Source organism: Parambassis ranga, chromosome 9 (genome assembly GCF_900634625.1).
Source record: "Parambassis ranga chromosome 9, fParRan2.1, whole genome shotgun sequence".
NCBI classification, from domain to species: Eukaryota; Metazoa; Chordata; class Actinopteri; family Ambassidae; genus Parambassis; species Parambassis ranga.
This window is the reverse complement of record NC_041030.1, coordinates 4354300-4375971: the sequence shown is the minus strand read 5'-3', so window position 1 is coordinate 4375971 and position 21672 is coordinate 4354300. Positions and strand designations below refer to the sequence as shown.

The 21672-nt window shown below is 43.4% G+C and overlaps 1 protein-coding gene across 5 annotated transcripts; it reads right to left on the bottom strand.

Annotated features, from left to right (window-relative positions):
• Nucleotides 1-325: 325 nt before the first annotated feature.
• On the bottom strand, nucleotides 326-21422 carry mtmr3 (myotubularin related protein 3). 5 transcript variants are annotated; one of them, XM_028415034.1, is made up of 22 exons: nucleotides 21239-21422; nucleotides 19259-19334; nucleotides 18256-18312; nucleotides 16907-16996; nucleotides 16373-16489; nucleotides 14440-14460; nucleotides 13375-13457; nucleotides 12776-12942; nucleotides 12588-12684; nucleotides 12186-12299; nucleotides 11400-11590; nucleotides 10933-11064; nucleotides 10635-10746; nucleotides 9721-9916; nucleotides 9433-9618; nucleotides 9063-9233; nucleotides 8469-8614; nucleotides 6516-8046; nucleotides 6288-6398; nucleotides 6076-6164; nucleotides 5402-5428; nucleotides 326-4468 (listed from the first exon to the last, which is right to left on the bottom strand). In XM_028415034.1, the coding sequence occupies exons 3-22, from the start codon at nucleotides 18256-18258 to the stop codon at nucleotides 4297-4299; spliced, it is 3756 nt and encodes a 1251-aa protein (XP_028270835.1). In that variant the 5' UTR covers nucleotides 18259-18312; nucleotides 19259-19334; nucleotides 21239-21422; the 3' UTR covers nucleotides 326-4296. The 5 variants fall into 5 exon arrangements, with proteins under 5 accessions (XP_028270835.1, XP_028270837.1, XP_028270836.1 ...); XM_028415037.1 differs by having other exon boundaries at nucleotides 4319-4468; nucleotides 5407-5428; XM_028415036.1 differs by lacking the exon at nucleotides 5402-5428.
• Nucleotides 21423-21672: the final 250 nt, after the last annotated feature.

Below are 21672 nucleotides of genomic sequence, written 5' to 3'. Positions count from 1 at the left end.
TGATATGAAGTCTAGTAACTGTCAGGGGTTGTCATTCTCTAGTATCGTTTCTTTAGAGGCAGTAAGACCACCTCAATTTGTCACATCAGTGAGCATGACTAACTTAGAGCGTCGCTTTTCAAACTTGATTCTCTCTTGGTTGTTCTTTTCTGTCATGTATTCACTCGAACTTGCATTCAATAAGTAGACATTGATGTTAGACAGTAACTTAAGATTTTCTTGATTTTTAGAGATGTATACGAGTACATGCATTAAACATGATTAAAGTGTCTACCTGTCTTGGTGTGTTTTCAGTGAAAGCAGGTGTCAGCTAGCAAACCACACAGTAGGTTTACCTAGGTTTATTTTTCCTTTAATTCTACAACAATGTAATGCTCTTTAAAGTAAATCCAACAAAACAAAATATTCAGACTGAACAAGGAGCACTTGTTGTTACAGGAAATTGCTATGTACAGCTACACACTCCTCTGACAGACATGAGAAGGTTCAAAGTGCTTATCAAACAGAAGGGAGGAGGGAAAAAAATGGAAAAGGAAAATTCAAACAAAAGCACAAGTGATCCCTTTGTGAGAGACCCGTAATAAAACTGCTTGGCACCAGTCTCCACCAAAAGAGACACACACACACACTCACACCTAATGCTTGATGCATTCACATACACACACACGCACACTGTGATTACTGGGCCGTTGCAGCGATGCCTCTGATAGTCAGCGTGAGTGAAGAAAAAACTACAACATATGCAGACCAAGAGAACATCTTGGGAGGGGGAAAAAAACTTAGCGCAGCAACATGTGTGTTAGCGGACGCCAACACTACTGTATGCTGCCACACACGTACAACCATCACTCCACAGCACCAGCTCTCATCATTACCATGCTTGTTACAATACTGACTGAAAAGCACAGCACACTTTCAGTTTCAGCTTTATTGTGATGCACTCTGTGGCAGTGTCTACTCAATGTGCAAAAAATAGCCTTTTTTTTTTCTTTTAGACAATTCACATTCATGGATTGTTGAACAAGACAAGCTTGGTGCCCCGCATGCCTGTGATGGTGGTGAAAATACACAGTGAGAATTCATGCTGCCGGCTGTCAGAGTGTCTGCGGGGAGAGAGGGGGGAAAAACAACAAGAGGGATTGGCAAAGAGTTTCTTTCAGTATTTGCGACACAGACACACAGGTTTGGGAATAAATCATCCGTCAAATCCTGTTTTGTTTGTTAGGATTAAGCAAAAAAAAAAAAAAAAAAAAACATTTAGTTCAGCAAAACGCTCGCCAGGATCAAAACAAGTTTATATTTGCTGCAAATATAATCAATGTTTGGACTGTGGCGTTGCTTTTGGGACAAAATATGATTTTATCTGTTGTGTGAAGGATTAAAGGTTGAGCTGTGGAGAATGAGGAAAAACACTTAAAGCCTCTGGTTGTTCAGACCACCTTAAACAGCAGCTCCACTGCAAACATAGTGTCAGAAACACAGCGTCATCCAAACGGCTCCAGTACAGTTAAACAGCATTTTTTTTCCTCCTGGTAGTTAAAGCACAGCCACTATGCAGCACCAGAGGGCCACTGCTGGAGGCGGAGGGATAATCAGATTGACAGTCTGAACAGAAACGCTTATGAACCTAGTCTAAATGTGTGCACTGTACCTTTAATGTTCCAGCTAAGCAATGGAAAAACAACAAAGGCCATTCTTCATGAAGTACATCTGAAAAGCACTCAGCAACTACAAGCTCAATGTGTGTGTGTGTGTGTGGGTACAAAGAAGAGGTAGTGTTTGTAGATGGGTTTGAATGGAGTACTGTCTGTCTGTGTGAGTTAAGGGAGGCTTTTGTTTTGGGTTCAGGCTGCTTGTTTTGGACCACTACTCTTTCAGTGCATAGACGTCTCATTGGCTATAGACACACACTCTCATTTTAAATCTAGATGACACCTCGTACTCCTCACCCGCTCTCCCCTTTCATAAATCAGGAAATCGTTACATCAAACACATCCTGCTGTGACTGGCTAACACAAAAACATCCTGAAATGAGGAGCGTGACAGCCACAGATCAGAACCATCTCATGCACACTGATTATCCTGTGGCATTTGAATTGTCTGGATTTTTTTTCTCTTTTAACAGCAACTCCTCAACAAAAACCTTAATAAATAAATGCAATGATGTCATTTAAAAGGGCAAACCACTGCAGCATCAAAACAGGACACCCTGCTTCTCTATTAAAAAAAATACACCTTCAACAGGTTGCAAAATATAGGTATTTTTCTGCAAGTAACAACATAAGAAAACAAAGGAATTAAAAAAAACAACTTTTGGTGACTAATTAAGTGAGCCACTACTTAAGGATTCTATACATTTTTAAATGCTATATAGGTATCTGAATATATTATTTTTTTCATTTATTTTACAAAATTCTTGTGTGTGTGATAGGAGGTCATTGAATGGGTGCGAGGCAGAGCAGGCGTCTCAGTGAAACTTCTCTGACATGTGCAGTTACAGACTTTTAGGAAGAGCCCTTTCTGCTGTCACCGCTCTCCTGCACGTTTCAGCAAATCCGAGTGGAAATCAGTGCCTCGTCTCCAAAAATCACATGAAATGGAATATGTCACCTTTAGAATTTGAGCGTGGTGTGAAAAATTGCACCTCGACTTCTGATTTCTAACAGATAGCTGAAAAGTGAGTGAGACGTCCAGCTCCCAGTGCCTGCTGGGTGAAAATTAACAGCAATAATAATATTAACAATAAAAGGGGCTGCTGCTGTGAGTGAAGGGCATGAAGGTATGGCTAACAGGCGAGATTACACACTCAGCCCATGATGGGCACAAATAACCTGCCGTCTCATCTGCTGTCCAACACAAACTGACAACGTCACAGTGCATCAGTTTACACTGCATGCAGACAAGTAATAACAGTCTCATCAGCGTGGAAGGGCTGAGCCGCCGTCAGCCATTAAAGGGTCAGATCATCTAAGCAGTTAAACTGTAAGACTTTTTACGTCACTGAGGTGAAATCACAAAACACTCGTGTTTGAGAAAAGGACAATCAGATCCAAAACAAGTGTTTTGCAGGAGTCCAGATTCTCCCAGCTGAACTCTGGGCTCAATCTCTCTCTTTTTTTTAACTGTATGTCAATCAATTGTTCAAAGTTGAGATTCAGCCCCCAGAAAGTTAAAGGGCCAGTTCACCCAATACACAAAACTACTGAATTATTATTTTTAAACTACTGTTGCATATTTCCAGGGGGTGTTCCACTGAGTGTAGCCTGAGACCAGCTGTGAAGACCAAACCTGTCACAGAAAACCAGGCTGGAGGTTAAAACATGTTCACCGGGTACAAAAGATTTAATGAAAAGGCTACCGAGTTGCATTATGGGGGTCGTAGTATCCTGCCTCCTGTTCTAACTCTACAACATTAAATCCTGGAATTTTGGCATTTCTGACACATTTGAACGAGGAGCAATCATAATTTTGTTCACAGATTTATTGGACTATTTGAATTATAAAAAGAACTGTGGCTTAAGCCTCTCAGAGGTAATAAAAGGCAGATAATCTTTGCTATATTCACTACTTGAGTGTATGTTTTTGTTTGTACCCTTAGTTTCGGAGACATAATGTTCTCTATTTACTGGCATTTCAAAGAGCCTTTTTGTCTGAGGTGGCAACAGTAATATCTAAAATGATTTAGAAGCACGGCTACATGTCACAAGAGCTAAATAAGACAATTGGATTTTTGTGCTAATTTAGTTGAATTGACCCTTTAATACTTTCTTTCGTGTGCTCAGTGTCAGGACATTTCTAACACCATGGGACTTTTTTCCCTCATCATTTCTGACCTCACCCTCCACAGAAAAATCCAAGCAGGGAGATGAATGTACTTTGAGGTCTGATAAGAAGTATTAGAAGAAAAGGAAATATTCAATGGATCAAAGTCCTCCCAAAGACAGCAAACACAGTGAGACGACCTCCTCTGCCTGCCTGGTCCAAGGCACCAGGATGTCCATCCTCACTCCCGTGGCATCGGAGTGCGGTCCCATCTCTGCCACAAACCCTCTGTGTGGCCAATGTGAGAATTCCTCTCACGCACACGCTCACACACACACCACTCACCCCTGTACACGCCCACCCTTCAGAGCGCTCGCCCTTTCAGCTCCTCTGCCTTGTCAATTCTCGTATATACACAATAAACTCAGCACACACACAAAGTACATGGGACATTCTGTGCAGCTCCTGTGCTCTCCAGCAGTGTCAGCGGTTGGCGCCTCAGCGCGGCTCCCCTCCATCCCGCTCCCCGGAACCTCAGTTAGAGCTGGCTGTGATGGGCTTCTCCAGCTCCAGGTCCAGGTTAGCTGTGTTGAGCTGAAGGCTGCCGTAGCAGGTCTTACAGACACGGCTGGGCTCAAACAGCTGCTGGCTTGGCACTGGGATTTTCTGGTCACAACAGCTGGCGCAGAACACGTTACCACAGTTCCTGCGAAGAGAACAGAGGTGGGTCGATGTGGGAGACGCAGACTTTTCACACCTTCACACCATGCGCCTCCTTGGCAGATCAATGTGGGTCAAAATGAGCCTGATTAAATGAGAAATTGCTGCATGATAAAACAGGTGAAAAGAAGTTGTGAGAGTTCTGAGCAAACCTCACTCTTCCTCTAAAGCTCTAATTTTTCACTACATGCGGGCTTAGCAGAGGTGCTCTGACACACAGCAGTGACAACTTGACTATTCAGCCCAATAAAAACATGTTGATCACTGGACACGTTGGCAAGTCACACTGGTGGTTTCAAATACCCATGCTCAAATCCAGATGAAAGGCCATGCTGACACTCACACATACAGTGATCCCTTCTACCTCCCCGTACTCACCCTGAGAAAATTTTAAGAAACAAAATTGACTGAGTCTCCAGCCTTTTGCACCACCAAGTGGACTGAGTGGCCTCTGACACCATGCTGTGCAGCTGGGAGGGGGTGCTGTGCAGAGGGCTGATTGGGGGGCAGCATGCTGCCAGGGTGCATATTGTGGGTCAGAGGTGGGACATGGTGCTGATATGGAGTTACGGCAGGACGAGGGTTGATATTTTCTTTTATTTCAATTTATCAGATTTTTTTTTCAGCCCTCAACCAATCACAGCTGACCCGCTGACAGCACCGTGCTCACAGCCAATTAAAAACCACTAAATGGAAACTGCTGCTGCAGGACACACGCTTAAAAGTCAAAACATCACAGAAATTAGGACAGATCTGCCTGCAAAGTTGCTGAGAGCTAAAATAGGATAAAGGAAATCCAGATGCAGTGGGTGAGTAGGGAGGGAGGAAAGGGGTAGGGTTAGGATTAGGAGGGGGAAGGTGCAGCAATGCCAGGTTAAAAGGGTGAAGGACAGGGTGGGACAGGGGAGCCGGTTCTCACCAGACCTCCTGGACAGGCTCCCTGCCACTGTAGAGGAGGAGAGGGGCAGAGAATGGATAAGAACACACGAAAGCACACTCCCTGCTGAAAATGTGTGTCCGCCTACACTGCCTGTGATTGGATCCACAGTATACAGATTGACAATTCACAATGATTTTTTTAATCCAACTTGATCCAACCTCTGTTGAAGAAAAGGTACGAGCTGAAAATAGTGACGAGAGGAAGACCAGCTGATGAAAAATAAATTCCATCTCCATCCTTCTAAATAGCTATGTGTTGGAACATAAAGCCTGTGTAGTAAACGTTTATCAACCAACCACACAGTTTACTTGTCAGAAAGAGTGCTAAAATTGGTAATGCAAGAAATAATCAAGTTCTTGTATGAGCTGTGGATAAATCAGCATTTGAAGATCCATCCTACAGCCCGGATACTTTTATGACATTCTGCTTTCTGCTGCATCAGTTGTTGCCTTTTCCACTTATGAATAGGTAGGAATCTGAGTTCCAATCTGCAGAGTGTGATTTATGGAGAGGTGAATGCCATCACAAACCATCCTCTGAACTACTGCTTCTATTAGAAGCTCACTCTGAACCAGAGGAGTGATACCTCAACAGGGCAGACAGGAAGTACCAATTGGTAGTGAGTCTGCAGCATAATGAGCCTAAGCACTTACCTGCAGTGATGCTTTCTGGCAGCGAGCCAGAACCTGCTTTCACAGCCATAACAATGGGCGGCCAAATGATCAGGGTACCAGCGAGTAACCTGTCATGAACAAACCAGTGTCAGTTCACAAAACAGTTAACCTACAACTGTCATCTGACAAATTCAAACTGCTTTGGGAAGCTTGATCCTTCCCTCTCTGATTAAAATCTTTCTGTTAGCAACCTCGGTGTCCTGCTTGTCCACCTGCTCCCAGCTGGCCTCAGAGAACAGCTCTGTGCTGCACCGTGACAAACAGTTTGGGTCAAGGTTGAACTCCGAGTCTGTCATTGAGGTCTGTGTAGAAGAGATGAAGACAATCACAATCAGGTGATTTTAACCTGTGAATGTTAACAAGGCTACCAGGCGATAAGTTACTTTTAGTCACATCTAAAGAGACTTTTGGTGTCTTACCAACTCATCTCCCAGGTCTCCGTTGATCCTGTGGGAGCCAGTATGCTGCTGATTCTCTAGGCGGCTCCACAGCTCCTGCACCTGCTTCTTAAGAGTCTCTACCTCCATCTGGTGTCCCGCCTCAATCTGTCTCAGCCTTTGCTGTATGGCGTCTGTGTGTAGGGTTAGCCCATCGTCGTCCAGATGGCTACGGGACGGCTGTTCCGGGCTGATGGCGGCCCGGCCTGGTAGGGCGTGACACCAACGGTGCTGAGTACAGCTCCCCCGTGGGTGAAGGACCAGGGAGTTGCAACTTGCTAGGGACACCTGTCGACTCAGAGAGGCCCGCTCCCCATTCCCTTTGGCCCACGGAGGCCCTCCACAGGGCTCCCCGTCAGAGCTGTCTCCATTAGAAAGCCCGTCCCTGCTAAGGTCAGCGCTCGCAGACTGAAAGGCACTGACGGAGGGCCGCTTGCTGCCCCCATTTAAAGTTCTGTTTGAGCCTTGCTCACCTGTCTCTGGCCCTTTCTCTTTCCTGGAGCACTGCAAATGGCTCTTGCCATCACTAAAAGACTGACGATTCGGACAAACAGGTGTTTGTGCAGGGGGCTCCAACCTGCTGCAGGCTTCTTCAGTTAAAGTCTCGGTGGAGCTTTCCATCAGGGAGGTTCTCTTATCCACCTGCTCCACTGGCTCAGAGACACCATTGTCAGATTCTGAGTCAGGGCAGATCTCTTCACCTTCGATGGGCTCTTCAGGTGACCTGTCTACAAAGCCATTGGTCATAGTTATGTGTACTTCAGGCTGCTCTGGTTCACCTGAGCCAGACTCACTGGGTCCATGTACCAGCTCCTCTTGTGCAGAATAGTTCTCTACATTCGGTTTTACCAGGTCCTCTGGTGTCTGCGACACTTCATCTGCCTGCTGAACTTGCTCCTCATCTTCCTGAGCAGGCAGAGCAGGAGAGTCTTCACCCTCCTCAGCCTCCACTACACCATTTTCTGAATGGTGACCATTATTAGTCGTTTCATTTTGTCTTTCAGTTTCATTGACCTTTGCAGGCTGATGCTCCTCAACTTTTGCTTCCTTCTCCACCTCTGTGTCCACAGCACTGATGACATCAGAGGCAGATGGACTTCCTTCTCTCTGGACATCAGCTCCAGCATCTTCCTTTGTGGCTTCCTGAAGAATGTTCTCCATTTGGCCCTCAGCCACACCTACCACCACAGACAGCTCCACCTCCTCAGTTTCCTCTCCTGTGGAGCAGACAGGGGCTCCCTGTCCAAGCTCACCCTGTGAACCCTGGGACTGCGGGCTGTCATCCAGCTCTGAATCGAGTCCATCTGGGTACGGCCCCACTCCATTAGACAGAACCTCCTCATCCTGGTCGCCCCCTCCCTCAGGCCCCACAGCCACGTTGAGCTCGAGAGAACGCCGGTGGTCCTGCCACTTCTCATTGAGGCTTGGGTCACTGGAGCGGCGATTGGGAGCCAATGAGCTTCCCAGCTCACATGCAATGGGCAAGTTGTCAAAAGAGCGAGTCTTTGTACGTCTGAAAAAGAAATAAACAATTACACATAGAAAGTGTTATTTCATTACTAAACAATGACTCAGTGTGTGACACCCTATAATTCACTCTGAAGCTGTATACATAATTCTAAAATGTTTAGCTATTAAACCAATCATTTTAGTCCTATCAAAACAAGAAAAAGTCTAAACATACAAAACAAAAGGAAAGAATATGCCTCAAACTCAAAACTGAATCAACTTCCTGTTACTGCTTCACGTTATGACTGTCACGAGAAATAAGATAAGGAGAGTAAAGAACAATATTGGTGGCTTAGAAAAGCCTGAGCAAAGTAAAGCAGTGGAGTTGAAAATCCGGGCCCCTCTGGCCATGGAAGACCATGAACTGTGGTTATCTTACATGAGGAAGGAAGGGAGGGGGGTCGGGTGCCAGCGCGCCAGGCTCACCTGCCCAGGGGCGCATCTTCTGGGTTGGCACCAGGCACGGGGTAGGGAGCGCAGGAGTCATCAGAGGGGGTGGTTGGGGAGGAGCTGGGCAGGTAGACCGCTGTCCACAGCATCAGGTTCCGGACATGGCACACTGGGTGGAGAACCTGCAAGAACAGCTGCAAGCTTAACTCAAGATACGATAACAGAGAGAAGACGTGCAGAAGCATATCTGCGGATGGGTTCTGAGAATACCGTATCCCCTCATGCTAAGTGGAGTGTGACATACACACAAAAACAACAGCAACCACAAGAATGCAATTCCCAGAAGGGTGTCAAAGTACGTGTAAATCTCACTGGAGACCACAACAATTAGCAATAAATCAAAAGAGATTGGGAAATGTTTTGCTTTGGGCTCATCCTTCCTACACTGCATCTGAAGACATACTGTCTGGACTGGCAAGAAACCTAGACTGTACAGAACTTAAATCAGATTTGTTCTTAGAAAAATAATTCTAAAATGTTTTGGTTAGCCGACTGCTCCAAAATGTACACATTAACTATAAAACCAACGGTTCTCTTCCTTAAGGAATAAATGACAGCCAGTGGACATACGGTCTCAGAGTGTGACGAGTACAGCATGTTCCTCAGTGTGCGATTAGCCGGTCGGAGCAGTGACCAGACTGAGCAGGTTCTCTCCTGGACGTGGCGATCCTCCCTGTCCTTGCCGCTGTTACACAGGAAAGTGCCGAACAGGCAAGAGTAGGTGTGCTGCACCAGTTTCACCTGCACACACACAGAATGACGTGTCGAGGCTTGTACACAGATCACAGGTATGGCAAGAGCAGAGATTCCTCGTACAACCTCCAAAGCATGAATGGGTATGACAGTAGTTTACTAGAACTGTTAGGTGAATCTAAACACATCTGAATTAGAGGCATAACATTTTGTGTACATTCTGAGTGGCCACCAAATGTGTACTTACCAAGAAGGCCTCATTAAACTCAAAGGAGCATGGGAATTGCCTCTGCAGCTGGTGAACACAGTCAAGCCACTGCAGGAAGACAGGGCAGCGCTCATTCAGATCCTCTGAGTTTTCCCCATGGCCACAGCGGTCAGCAAATTTATGGCCAAAGTCCAGCCATTCCGTCTCCACTAAAACCTGGAAGCCCTGCATGAATATGCCAGAAGGTATTAGAATGTTTCTGTTTTCAATGAACATGCTACAAAGGCAGGGTCATGAGTAAGAGAAAGTAAGAGACACGTTCTGTACCTCAATGGTGCGGTAGTAAGGGTCCAGCAGCAGCTTGGACAAAGCAACAATCTGAGGTGTGCGGTCCCAGCCATCAGAGCAGTGCACCAGGACGGGCCTGTGGTCTCGGTCCACAGCGTTGACCACCAGCAGGGCCGCCTTCAGGAGCAGGGATAGGTGCTGCAGCCATTTGGTGCTCTCCAATGCAGAAAGCCAGCTGCAGGTACACAAAAATATTAGAGGTCTGCCAAGTAATAGCACATGTTTTTTAAGGTGCCACCTAACACATCATTAGACAAGGCAAATCTATTAGCATGATTGCAGTTGTATAGAGAATTTTCTGCCCCATAGTGGATAAATTGATTAATGCAGTTTTCAAATCCCAGTTACCCTGACACACTTTGTTTCTGAGTTAATGTTTCACTTGTCTTATCTCAATTATTCTAAGCACTGCATGGTATTTTAATCATCTATGAAGCTGGAGAAGCTGTGACAGAGACAGGAAAGCCTAACTAATGCTCTGTCACCAACCTTGCTTTTACCACAAATACACAATAAAATATAGTCACACACACACCTATAACCATAATAATCATGCTGAGCTAGGACCTAGAGATAGAGTCTGTTTTTGTCTTTTGAATTGATCTTCTAACCATGTTCAAAAACATTCCCTAAACCCAGCACGATTCAGTTACAGATCATTGTAGTGTTGAGTCTGAAAGTGCAGATGGAAAGAGATCCACTACTTGGGGTTGGGCCAGGCTTTCTAAATTAGGCACAGATGTATGGCCAAGGCAAAAACACAGCTGTGATTACTAGTTACCTCCAGTTACTACAGCAAAGCTTGGGAGCTTTGGGTATAGTTTCAGCCTGCAGGGCTGTAGAGCTACGATAGGGAAAATTTGGAAGCACTGCTGGAGGCATAAAAAACATACTTGGCTGGATCAGGCATCTGAGTGCAGAGGAAACGAAGTGACTGGAAACTCTTGCGGATGGAGTGGATGTTAGCCATTCCCATGAACACCACCTCGCAGTTTGGGTAGTACTCTGTTACAAAAAATGACAACTGTAAAATACTGCTACTACTACTATTACCAACAACAACAACAAAATTATTATTTCTAAAATTATAATTTAGAAATCGTTTTTTAGAATTTAATATGCTGTGGATTTAGTTCCCAAATCTAAAGCACACACTGACATACGTCTACAGAGACTGTGCCTAAGACCTACCTGGGCATTCACAACCTCCCCCCTTGGCCCTGTTAGCTACAGCAGCAGCATAGGACCTGGCATCAAGGATTAGCAACTTATGGGGCTGGATAGCCAGTGTTTCCACCTCTGAACTGTTGGTAATGGAGGATTCTGGCAGACAAACACACAAAAAAGTACATTAGTACAATTCAGGTTGTATGTTTGATTGGTATAACATTACAAAAAGGCTTTTGTAAAAATGAGATGTGAGTGAGACTCATTTATGTTCATTCAAGAAGTTGCCTGTGTTTGTGTAAACCTGCTGCTTCAGGCATGCCCCAACAGGTGAGATTGCACAACAGTGTCTACTGCGAATTCATCTAGATAGTAAGACCTCAGCGCGGAAATTTCTCAGCATGTGTATTAAGTAGCTGTTCAGCTGGATGAGTGTGTTTGTGTATGGCTGGATGCAGCATGTCATTGAGTGACTTAGGTGTGAGCTTTACCGAAATCAGTATCAGGCAGGTCTGAGCCATTGGTGTAGTTGCCGTTTGGAAGGTGTTTGCGGGAGCTGCTGTCCACAGCACAGGCCTTAGCAATGGACTGGACCAGGTGCTCATCATCAGCATTCCTCCAGCCCCACCAGCTGACCTCTGGCTGGCCACACCTTGCGATCACGGCCCCTGTGCTTTGGTGCCTTTTTAAGGAAAAACCGGGGAGATGTTAGCCAACAAACTGTTTGTCTGTTATCTTGCTAACCAAAACTGAAAGGTACATATTTGCCTACAGTGTGCAGATTGCAGTAATACAGAGATAATTTCTCTTGGACATTCTTTTCATATTAAATAAAAATCAACAGTTTATCAAAAATAAACACATATTGAAACTGAAGTCTTATTTGTTAAAGAAATTGATTGATTAATTAATTATTTAGGCATTTGACATGTAAGTCTTTGAAACTGTTCACAACTATCTACCACACAATAGCTTGTTCTTTGCTTTCATAATCAATACATGTCAAAATAGCTTTAAAATGATCAAAGGTAGTGGACCTTTGATCATTTTAAAGCCATTTTATCATTATTATTATTACTACAGATGCTGCAATGCCCAAAACTAAGCTAAGATGGCATTTAATTTACTGCTTCTGGTGGCTGAACACAGGCAAAAAAAAATATGAAGCCTACACTGATACCGAGCCATAATGATTTAATATGAAGATGGTTTCATTTTGATCATAAAAAAGTAAGATGTCTGTTTTAAACCACTCAGGAAGAAACAAACACACCAACCTATAAACCACAGCAGGAAACCTCTTCCAAGAGCGAAAAGCTGCCACATTTTCCAGCTCCTTGTCAGTGATCCAGGCTGGCACTAGGAGTTGCTGAGGATAGCTGGGGCAAAGCCTGGCAGGGCAGATGAGCATAGAGAGCAAAGTTAAACAAAAAGAGGGAGCACCAAAGGGCTATGATGGCTCAACAAAAGTCTCTGTCTACAGACACCTAATCCTGGGCTGGCCCCTTATCTGCCCAGGGCGCAGGACCAGTGGAGTACAATAACACAACCACCTACTGTCTAATACATACACTGACTTCTGCTGTTTGCCAATGAAAGCAAGGGACAGATCTAGCTTCTAGCTGAGAGTCAGGAAACTCAACATAGCAGCAGTATTCTGAATGAAAGCTGCTTTTTACCTGAACTTGCTGTTGATGTCAGATATCCTCCAGGCGTTTTGAGTGTCAAAGCCCATCCTCTCCACCTCATTCTTGAACCATGAGGTCACGTGTTCACCTACAAAGAAAGCAGAGATGTCCGATAAGGCCGGATCAGGGGCAGGAGGATGTTAGGGTTATGTGAGGATATGTGGGGGACAGTGAGGTACCTGGTCTGCACAGCTCGCCATGCTGCTCCTTCTCGCCTGCATATACATCCATGCACCAGGCGTGGAAGGCAAAGGAAAAGAGGTCCTCCAAGCGGGAGGGAGGTCGCACTACTGCATTCAGGCGTTTCAGCCATTCCTGACACTGCTCAAAGGTGGAGAACTGACACCTGGGGATCGAATAAAACATTAAGCATCAACAAGCTGCAAAATGTTATGAAAATGCAAACCTCCTTTTCAGAAAACTCTCAAGAGAGTAGTCTCTTTAGATGGCAGCTATTTTACACCCACATGTTTTTATGTCTAACTACATGAATGTTATCATACGATAATACAATGCTTGTAATTCAGAGAAAAGATGATTACTTTCCTATTCAACATTTAATTGCAGTAAAATATATGAATATGCTTTTTACAGCATATCCAAGTTGTTAACTTGACTGCTTCAAATACAGTACAGAGGGAGACACAGAAGGCCGTTCTGGGGCTGAATCAGAGATATGTGGAATAGGCCTATTTTAAAAGAGATCAGCACATACTCATGTTTCTTGGTAGGCTGGTTTCTTATACCTTCTATAAACAGGAGCGAGTGATCCACTTACCTGACGACTTTGCAGTCCTTACAGGTGACATGAAGCTGAAACATGTCCCGACACTCCATAGTCTCAATGAGCTGAAGAGGGACCTGTGGAACAAAACAAAGAGAAAACAACATAACACCTACATCCAATCCTAAATTTGCATCTCAACTATCCTCACACAGATGGCAGGTTACATGCTCAACTCTAATCTTGCAGTGGAATGCCTGAAAAAACTGTAGTATGTCAAAAATCTATCAACCAAACACATGCAGTCAGTACAGGTAGTGTTTACCAATTTTAAAAAATTAGCCAATTGTATTGGCTTTCATGCCAAGAATCAGTTGTACTGCAACATCACATTTAATTAAAATGTTTTATTGCATTACACAAATCAGTCAGCATAGTGCTAAAAATGTCACACAGATTACTTGTTCAGGTGCATTTCAATTAATTTTTCACATCACATCTCCCGTTGCTCTGTAAATATGTGTAATCCTCTTAGCTCAGCATATGGGAGCAAAGAAACACTCAAAACTAGACCCTGAAGAACTTGTATCTGCATTTCCCTGTTGGCCCAGAGTTACAGTCTTATCTTTTATAGGCAAATACTTTCCAAAGTACAGAACTGTCATGTGCTTATGACTTAAGAGCATACTTTGAATACTGCAGGGAAATACCTGTGCTGCTTTTGAATAAGCTCTGTTAATTAGCTAAGAGTGCTTTTTGGCTGTGCAGTGGGCTTTCTGTAAAAAGGTTAGCACATAATGATGTTCACACATAGTCTGGTGTCATGCACCATCATCAAACAGTTATCCACAGGTCAAGCTCCCAACATATGAGCAATGTCATGGTTACAACTATATAGACAATTTTATTATGTATTAAAAGATTGCAACTTCAATGCTGTGTGTAGATGGGTTTTTCCCCTCACATATTGTGTTTACTTTAATCCAGCACCTGGTGTAACAACGGATAAACAAGCAGGATTCTACCCATCTAGGCAACAGCTGGTTAAAAGACAGGCTCACACAAAATAATAAAGTTAAGTCAACCACTCCACATCGTGCAGCTTTGTAGAGTACTTACTGACACTTCACAACAACAACTCTAGCCAAAACAAAACAGAGATAACAATCATGTAAGTGATGCATACTGATGTGTAACTATCAAACCTGGCTGTGCAGGGCTGCTATCACCACACATTCCGGATGTCCGAGCATCCTGCTGCTACAAATTCATTCATGCCCTTCGCTCTACATCCCTAATCTGGCCACCATTAAAAATTCCTAGGCTGCTTGTTAACAGCCTCTTGCACTCTTCCAGCACCTCCCACCCCTGATTTGTGAGCTCTGACAGCCCTTCATATGCTGCAGATGCCTCGTCGGCCCATCCAAATATGTGTGAGAACACTGGCTCTGTCTGATGTGAGCACAGGGAGGCAGTGTGTGAGCCAGGAACCAGAGGGTCATTGAGGTCCAATTAACCCCAGCAATGTGTGACAAAAAGCCAGCAGCAACAGGAAACACTGAATAACAGCAAATGCATATTAAAGCCTGATGTACTAAACTATGACATGCACCAAACATTGTTTAATACACAGTGTGTATCATTGTTAATTTGGATACAGAATTACGGTTAGTCAGCATTTAGCAACGCAGCTAAATGCTGACTAACCTCAAGTCTCTCTAATGAGACTTTCTTTGTTAAATAGAAAAGTTTCACTGGCAAAAATGTTTCAGATACACTGAGCAACAGACGGACTACAGTACTGAAAAACAACTGGAGCCAAAGACACTATGTCTATTCAGAAACAATTTGTCACAGAAGAAAATACACAGACTTTGCAGTGAGTAACTTCATATAGGAACTATTTTCTACCTATCTACACTTGCCTGCCTTATCACTGTGGTGGTAGTCAAGTGCATCTATGATGAATATTACAGCTCAACCAAGGAGGAAGTGGGATGTGAGGGAAAATGAAACCATGGAGTGAACTGTCCAAGTAAATTGGACAAGGCAGAAAACATTTGATATTTCTGTATTTGAAGATGAAGTAGGAATGCAATTCCTGCCTATAAAGGCAAGTATAAAGGCAGTGTACAGTAATTCTGCTTTAACATTATTTTAACAGGAATATCAATAATGTCTGGTCCACCCAGCCAGCTAAGCAGACAACACCTGCTGGCAGGAGCCATTCATGGTTGGAATTCATAGTTATTATATTTTTATAAGAAAAAAATATGATGAAAAAAATCATTAAAGGTTTTCTTGTCTACAGATGATTATATAAACGACAAAAGCTTTTCTCGTAGCGCATGATTTGTAATTGTGCAACTTTTTTTCTCTCTTGTAGATCAGCAGCAGAAAAGCTGGGTGTACAAAGCATATGCTTTTCTTAAGGTATTTAGGCACTCATATCAAATGATGGTAAATACTTAATTTAAGAGGAAAAAATGAACACTAAAATTCAAAAACTATAGAACATAAAACTATATTTGTCAATATGTGGTGTGGTCTACCCTGCAATATGTCCTACTCTTTTAATTCAAGTATCCAGTCTTTTAAATAAAAAAAACATAGAGCAGTGAATGTCTTTGTAATGGTAAACGAGGGCAGCATATTTAGAAAGGGACCATGCTTGGGTAACAAAGCTAGTCTCTCTCTCTTTAATGTGGTGAAAAGAGACAAAAAGAGAGATCCTGACCGTTATGCATCCCCTCAGAGCCAGTGCAACCATGGCAACGGCAAGTGCAGAGAGAAAGCAAAGCGGGCGGGCGGGCGGGTGTAGAAACAGAGGTGATGAAGAGTCATGCGGCATTGCTGCCATTGGAAATCAGGTCTGAATGGCCCGGTCACCACAGTGCTGGCACACACTACTAGCTCTGTCCATTCACAAAACACTGATACTCACACTCACACAGCCTCTAATAAAAACATCTTGTTCATTCTGCTGGTATTTTCAGCTGTGTGAAAGATTGTCATTGCAAACTCAATTGGTCACTGTTTAAATGAAACTTACGTTGACAACAGACTCTTTGAACTTAATGTGTAGGCGGTAGTTGGACATTGCAATGATGGCATCCTCTGCTCTCCCCACATACTCTGTGAACTCCCCATGCAGCTCAGGAAAGGGCACCTAGCAACAGCAGGACATAAAACATTTCAAACAAACTGCAGGGTCACACACATCAGAACTTTATTAATGGGGGGTATATTGTGTTTGATACTTCATATGAGGCATGCAGGCCTCATTTCTGAGAATTACATTAGCAGGTTTCCATCTAATCTTGTATATACACTATGTGCTCTGATAGCATGTAAATTTCACACTAGTGTTCAAATTGTTCACATACTAAACACAGTAAGCTGCGCTCTCTTTGGAAGTGACTTGTAGACATTAACATTATATTCTGTGGTGAACGGTGTTACAAATACCACAACTTCAAATTCTACAGCTGTCAATTTTGTAAATTTGGAGGTCAGCTAGTTGTAAAATGACTGCAGAGAAGAAACGGTCAACTTTTTACAGCACGAGATCTGCAAGTCTGCTCACCTGCATGTTTTCCTCCTCCAGGACGGGGGACTTCTTGGGGAAGATCTGATTGGCCTGGATACACTCCAAGCTTTGTTGCCCCTCCTCCTCCTGCACAGAGAACCCCAGTTAATTCTTTACTGAACTAGTACCAGCTTTACAACCACAAACCTTTTTTACATGCATATTTCTCTTCAGTTTATGGTTTCTGAAACACTCTTTCACTGTCACATATGCAGGCACACTGAGGATTCACTTTTAACTGAGCCTAAAACAATTTTGCAGGAGTTTCAAGGAAGTTTAAAAAGTCCTGATCCCAACCACCTCACCAGTACCTGAAGAACTTTCACTCCACCACTAATTTTGCCTCGATCCTTCCTGCCCCAGCATGCCTAGGACTGACTTTCACATTATTTGGAAATGGCCAAGTGTCACAAGTCCTCTTGTGACAGAGCGTTGATTTAAACCTGACCTGACAGTGTTGCATTTATGCTGCACTGTGTTGTTCTCTTCTCCTTGCCACCCACATTGCAATGTGCAACAAAGGCTAATTTACTATAATCAACCCTTATACAATAAATCATCCTAACACACAGGTCTCCCGAAATACAAATGGACATAAAAATATATTCACCCTGGAAAGAAATAAATCTAAATCAAATATTTGGTTGGCAGAATAAAATTGCAGTTTTTAATGCAAGTTTCACCAGGAGTCTGCAGCAAAGTGTGACAGCAGTATTATGTAAGATGGACATATTTCACAGAGGATGCATATCAGTGGGGAATGCGAGGCATGGGTAGTTGTAAAGCCTAGGTTTTCCTTGAGGGCAAATGAGTGGAAGTTGTCTGGCCTTGGGTTGACTGAAATCGGCAGGACTCTTCTCGTGTTTTGAACAAGGAGCAAAGTTTAGACTGAGCATGGCACAAACTAAGTGCTTAGAAAAAGATGATAGATAACAGAGAGCAGTGGCACATCCTGTGGGTTGCTAGCTCAGCATGTGCTGATCCACACAGTCGCTACCATGGCTGGGGGAGCGCTGTGCTGAGGCCAGCCAGGGGGCAGCCACCACACTGAAGCATGCCAAGAATGAAATAAACACATACAGTTCAAAATGACAATACATCCGATCCTGTGGTTGTGTCATGATGCAACAATACTGAACACAATTGGAAACTAAAAGTTACCATGCTTAGACAGCAACCTCAAAGGCCCTTTGACACTGCAGCAGCTGATGTAACTGTCTGCTTCCTGATAAACAATACTGATTAAAAGTGTAAATCAATGGAGAGTTCCGGTTCTGCAGACTGACCCAGGCCATGGGACATGCAACTGATATTATCCAAAGCATGTATGAAGTGAAGTACTTTACCATGGCCCCTGTGAAGGAGTGTGGGTCACCCAACAAGGAACTCCGGCCTGAAGAAGTCTGTACAAAGAGAACACAAGTCAGTTAGGGACAGAATTACAAAGCTAGTTTTTTGTACGTCATCAATATTGCTTTGGGAGAATCAAAAACTGGTATTGAAATTCAATACATAGGTATTCAGTCATTTAAACCACTGAGTAATCTGTAATCTGTCATGTTTACTTTGTAAAACAAGCCTTAATTCTGAAAGAGTTAAATAAAATAAAAGTCAACATTAAAATAATGTGCTTTTAGACCATAAATCCTACTTCTGAGAAATGGCTATAAAGTAAATATGTGTTTATTCTAAGCACCACAGTAGACGAGGGGTTAAGACACCAACCACAAACTGCAATTTCCCCAGTTTAACTTAGGGACTGCTGTTGCATATCATTCCTCATCTCTTACCAACCTCATTTCCTCTTATTTCTCTACTGTCCGCTCACAAAAACTGCACAGATACACATTTGAACAATCTGCCAGTCTTCTTGTTTTCTCTTCCAAAAAGTAAAGAGAAAGTCTCATTTCATAGACCGCTGCATGCCCTCTGGATAAAATTACTACCTGACAAACAAACTAACATTGCTTTCTACATGAATTTCCCAGTAATTCTATTGGCTTTACTCTGACTGTGTGTGAGCAGAATTTCAAGTAACATAAATACAGGGAGTGGCTGAAATCTGAAGGTTTTCAAGAAACAAACTTACTGTATTGTTGAAGTTATAAATGAGCAACAAGAATAGAAAATACATTCTCCGGAAATGGGTCTAAGTAATGAAGCTAGGAGACTGTGAGCCTGTGGTTAAGCAGTCATGTTCAAAACATTCAATAGCAAATCCATATGAAATAGAATGACAAGGAAGGAGTGGCCTTCAATATCAGGACTTAGGCCTCCAGTAAAGCTTATATGCAGACAGTCAAATGCAGTAAAGAGGGATAAAAGTAGTGTTAGATTTTTTAAACTTACCACAGACAATGAATGATGGACAATAGGCAGTCCCAAATGATCCCGTTTTGAAACTCTCACAAGTCACACATGAAATCTGTGGAAATAAAACTGAATAATGAGAAAATGCCTTTCCTTTCAAAAATCTCTCTATATTTAAACAGCAACTTGTTCTCTGAGATATTCAAGCTACAGAAGCTCCTTTGATTCCCTGGCAAATATAGATGTGCTGGTGGTCACAGTGGCCTGCATGTGAGTTTAGAGATACCACTTAAATTCAGTGGCAGAATGGGGGAAAAAAAGCCAGCTGCTCCTCAAAGTCTACCGTTGAGCATGCAGACATGTTTTGGTCACGTAAACTGATCATCTACTGTCAACCTTAAACAATGTCAGGAACACAAAACACATACACAATATCATGATTTAAGACCATACAGCCACATTGTGCAGTTAATGCAAATATAGAAGGTTTCGAAGATGTTCCAGTGAGCAAAACGGTCTAGTTTGTAGCGAAATCATGGAACAATGGTTGGTTACTTGCCCAGTCAAGCACACTTAGTAATGCCAAACTCTTCAAAGCTCCTTGCTGGTACTAATTTCCTGCAGCTAACAAATATAACAGAGAAGTACATGAAGTTCTTTTTTGTGTGTGTAGGTAATAGTAAACTATTTATGTAGAAATGATTTGAGTTTTATGTCTTATAGTGTCCAATATCACTTTTCAAAACAAGCAACGTGTTAGGGATCTCTCAGCATACAGGCCCACAAATAGTTGTAAAGGTCAGCTACTCTTGCAGAGCCTGAAATCTGATCTAAGAAGGTCAGTGAATGGGCAGTTCAAAAGCACAACACACCTTCTCAGGAACATTTAAGATGCCTAGAAACCGAAAGAAGACAAAAATCCCACAGCACTAGGCAACACACCAGGGCCTAAGCATCCCCCGGTCTCTGTGAGTGTTGTAAGGAAGCCAAAGGAAGTCCACTTTTCACTGAGTGAGGAGTCCAGCTTTTACTTCTGCTGCTACCTGATAAAGCATATCTGTCCAACACACGACTCTGTTTACCGCAGAGGGCTCATGACCCGTGGCCACGGCTCAGTCTGGCTCTGAGTTCACAGTCACACAAGGAAGGCTAAGCCCCTTAGAGCCTTAACGTTACTCCTATCCCGTGACAGGCTAGCATGTATCACAGGCTACAGTACTATCGAGACCCAATCTCTTGCGTGATTTTAACAGGTTTAAAAATTATATCCTCACCGGGACGATGAACGACAATGACTGACAACACGGCGTTACGTTCACGGCCAGATAACGATGCTAAAGAAGAAGAAGTATTAACGCCCATTACATATTACCTAACTTGGTGTCTGACGATCTTACTGTCAATACTGTTGATTCACATTGTAATTAAAACGCTAAACAAAACCCATTAACACCCATGGTGTTTATATAAGAGACAACAGTAATGTTGGCAGCAAAACCACATAGCCTAGCGCTGAAATAGTATGCTAGCAGGTAAAGTGCTCTGCAAAACAGCGTTACCAACTAGCTAGATATGGACAAACAATGTGTTTCAAGACTAGAAGTCAGTGGCTAAGCTAACGATAATATTTCTGCGGCTCTTCTTCTTTTTTGACTTAGGCGTTATCTAGACTTTCTAAAGCTAGCTAACGTCAACAGCTAGCTAAGAGTTACCAACAATAGCTCTTCCGCAAACTAATGCTGGCGAGCTAATCGTACGTCCGGACAAGTAATTTAAATTTACTCTGCAAGCAGCAACCAATAGCAATTATTAGCGGTGCGTTGTTGTGTTGCAATCTCATAGCGGTCTCTGGTACTAGCTGTGACACAGAGCTGCTAGTAAGCTGGCGAGCTAGCATTGGCTGGCTTGGCTAACGCTGCTCTCTGCAACTGTTTTTGTTGTTATGAGATGGAGGGCGGACCCCAGAACGGAGGCCTCTGTCAAAACACACCGAGGAACGACCAGAACCGGCGGACTCACCAGTGAAAGGAGTGTTGAGAAGTTAGAAGCCAAAGATTCAACCGAAGCCCGTGCAATTACTAAGCAACAAAACAACCTCGATGAAACAGACAGTCATATCCGAGCCGAGGCCAGTTTCACTGCGTCCCCTTACAGCACCGAGCCGTCGTCGCCATCGCCGCGAATTCTCCAGCAACAACCTACGTGTTTGTGTACGTCACTACGTCAGAGCGACGCTGCGGTAGAGGGGGGAGGGTCTCCGCCATAGCACGCGGTACGACCATGTAAACACTGAGCAGCGGACTGCCAGGATAACTGAATCTGACAGACGGGAAAGATAATTATTTTAATCAAAAAGTGAAAATGATGCATCGACGGAAGGCTGCGAATGAAGCAGGCATTGTAAACAACTTATAAATAGCGAATGCTCTGTAATTAATCTTCTATTAACACTA

Bases quoted from the DNA above. Each gene is read 5' to 3' on its own strand.
- mtmr3 (XM_028415034.1), bottom strand. The intron at 16,490-16,906 runs GTGAGCAGACTT...TGCTGTTGCTAG, and splicing joins TGGAGGAGGAAAACATGCAG to GTGCCCTTTCCTGAGCTGCA. The intron at 12,943-13,374 runs GTAAGTGGATCA...TTCGATCCCCAG, and splicing joins AAGGACTGCAAAGTCGTCAG to GTGTCAGTTCTCCACCTTTG.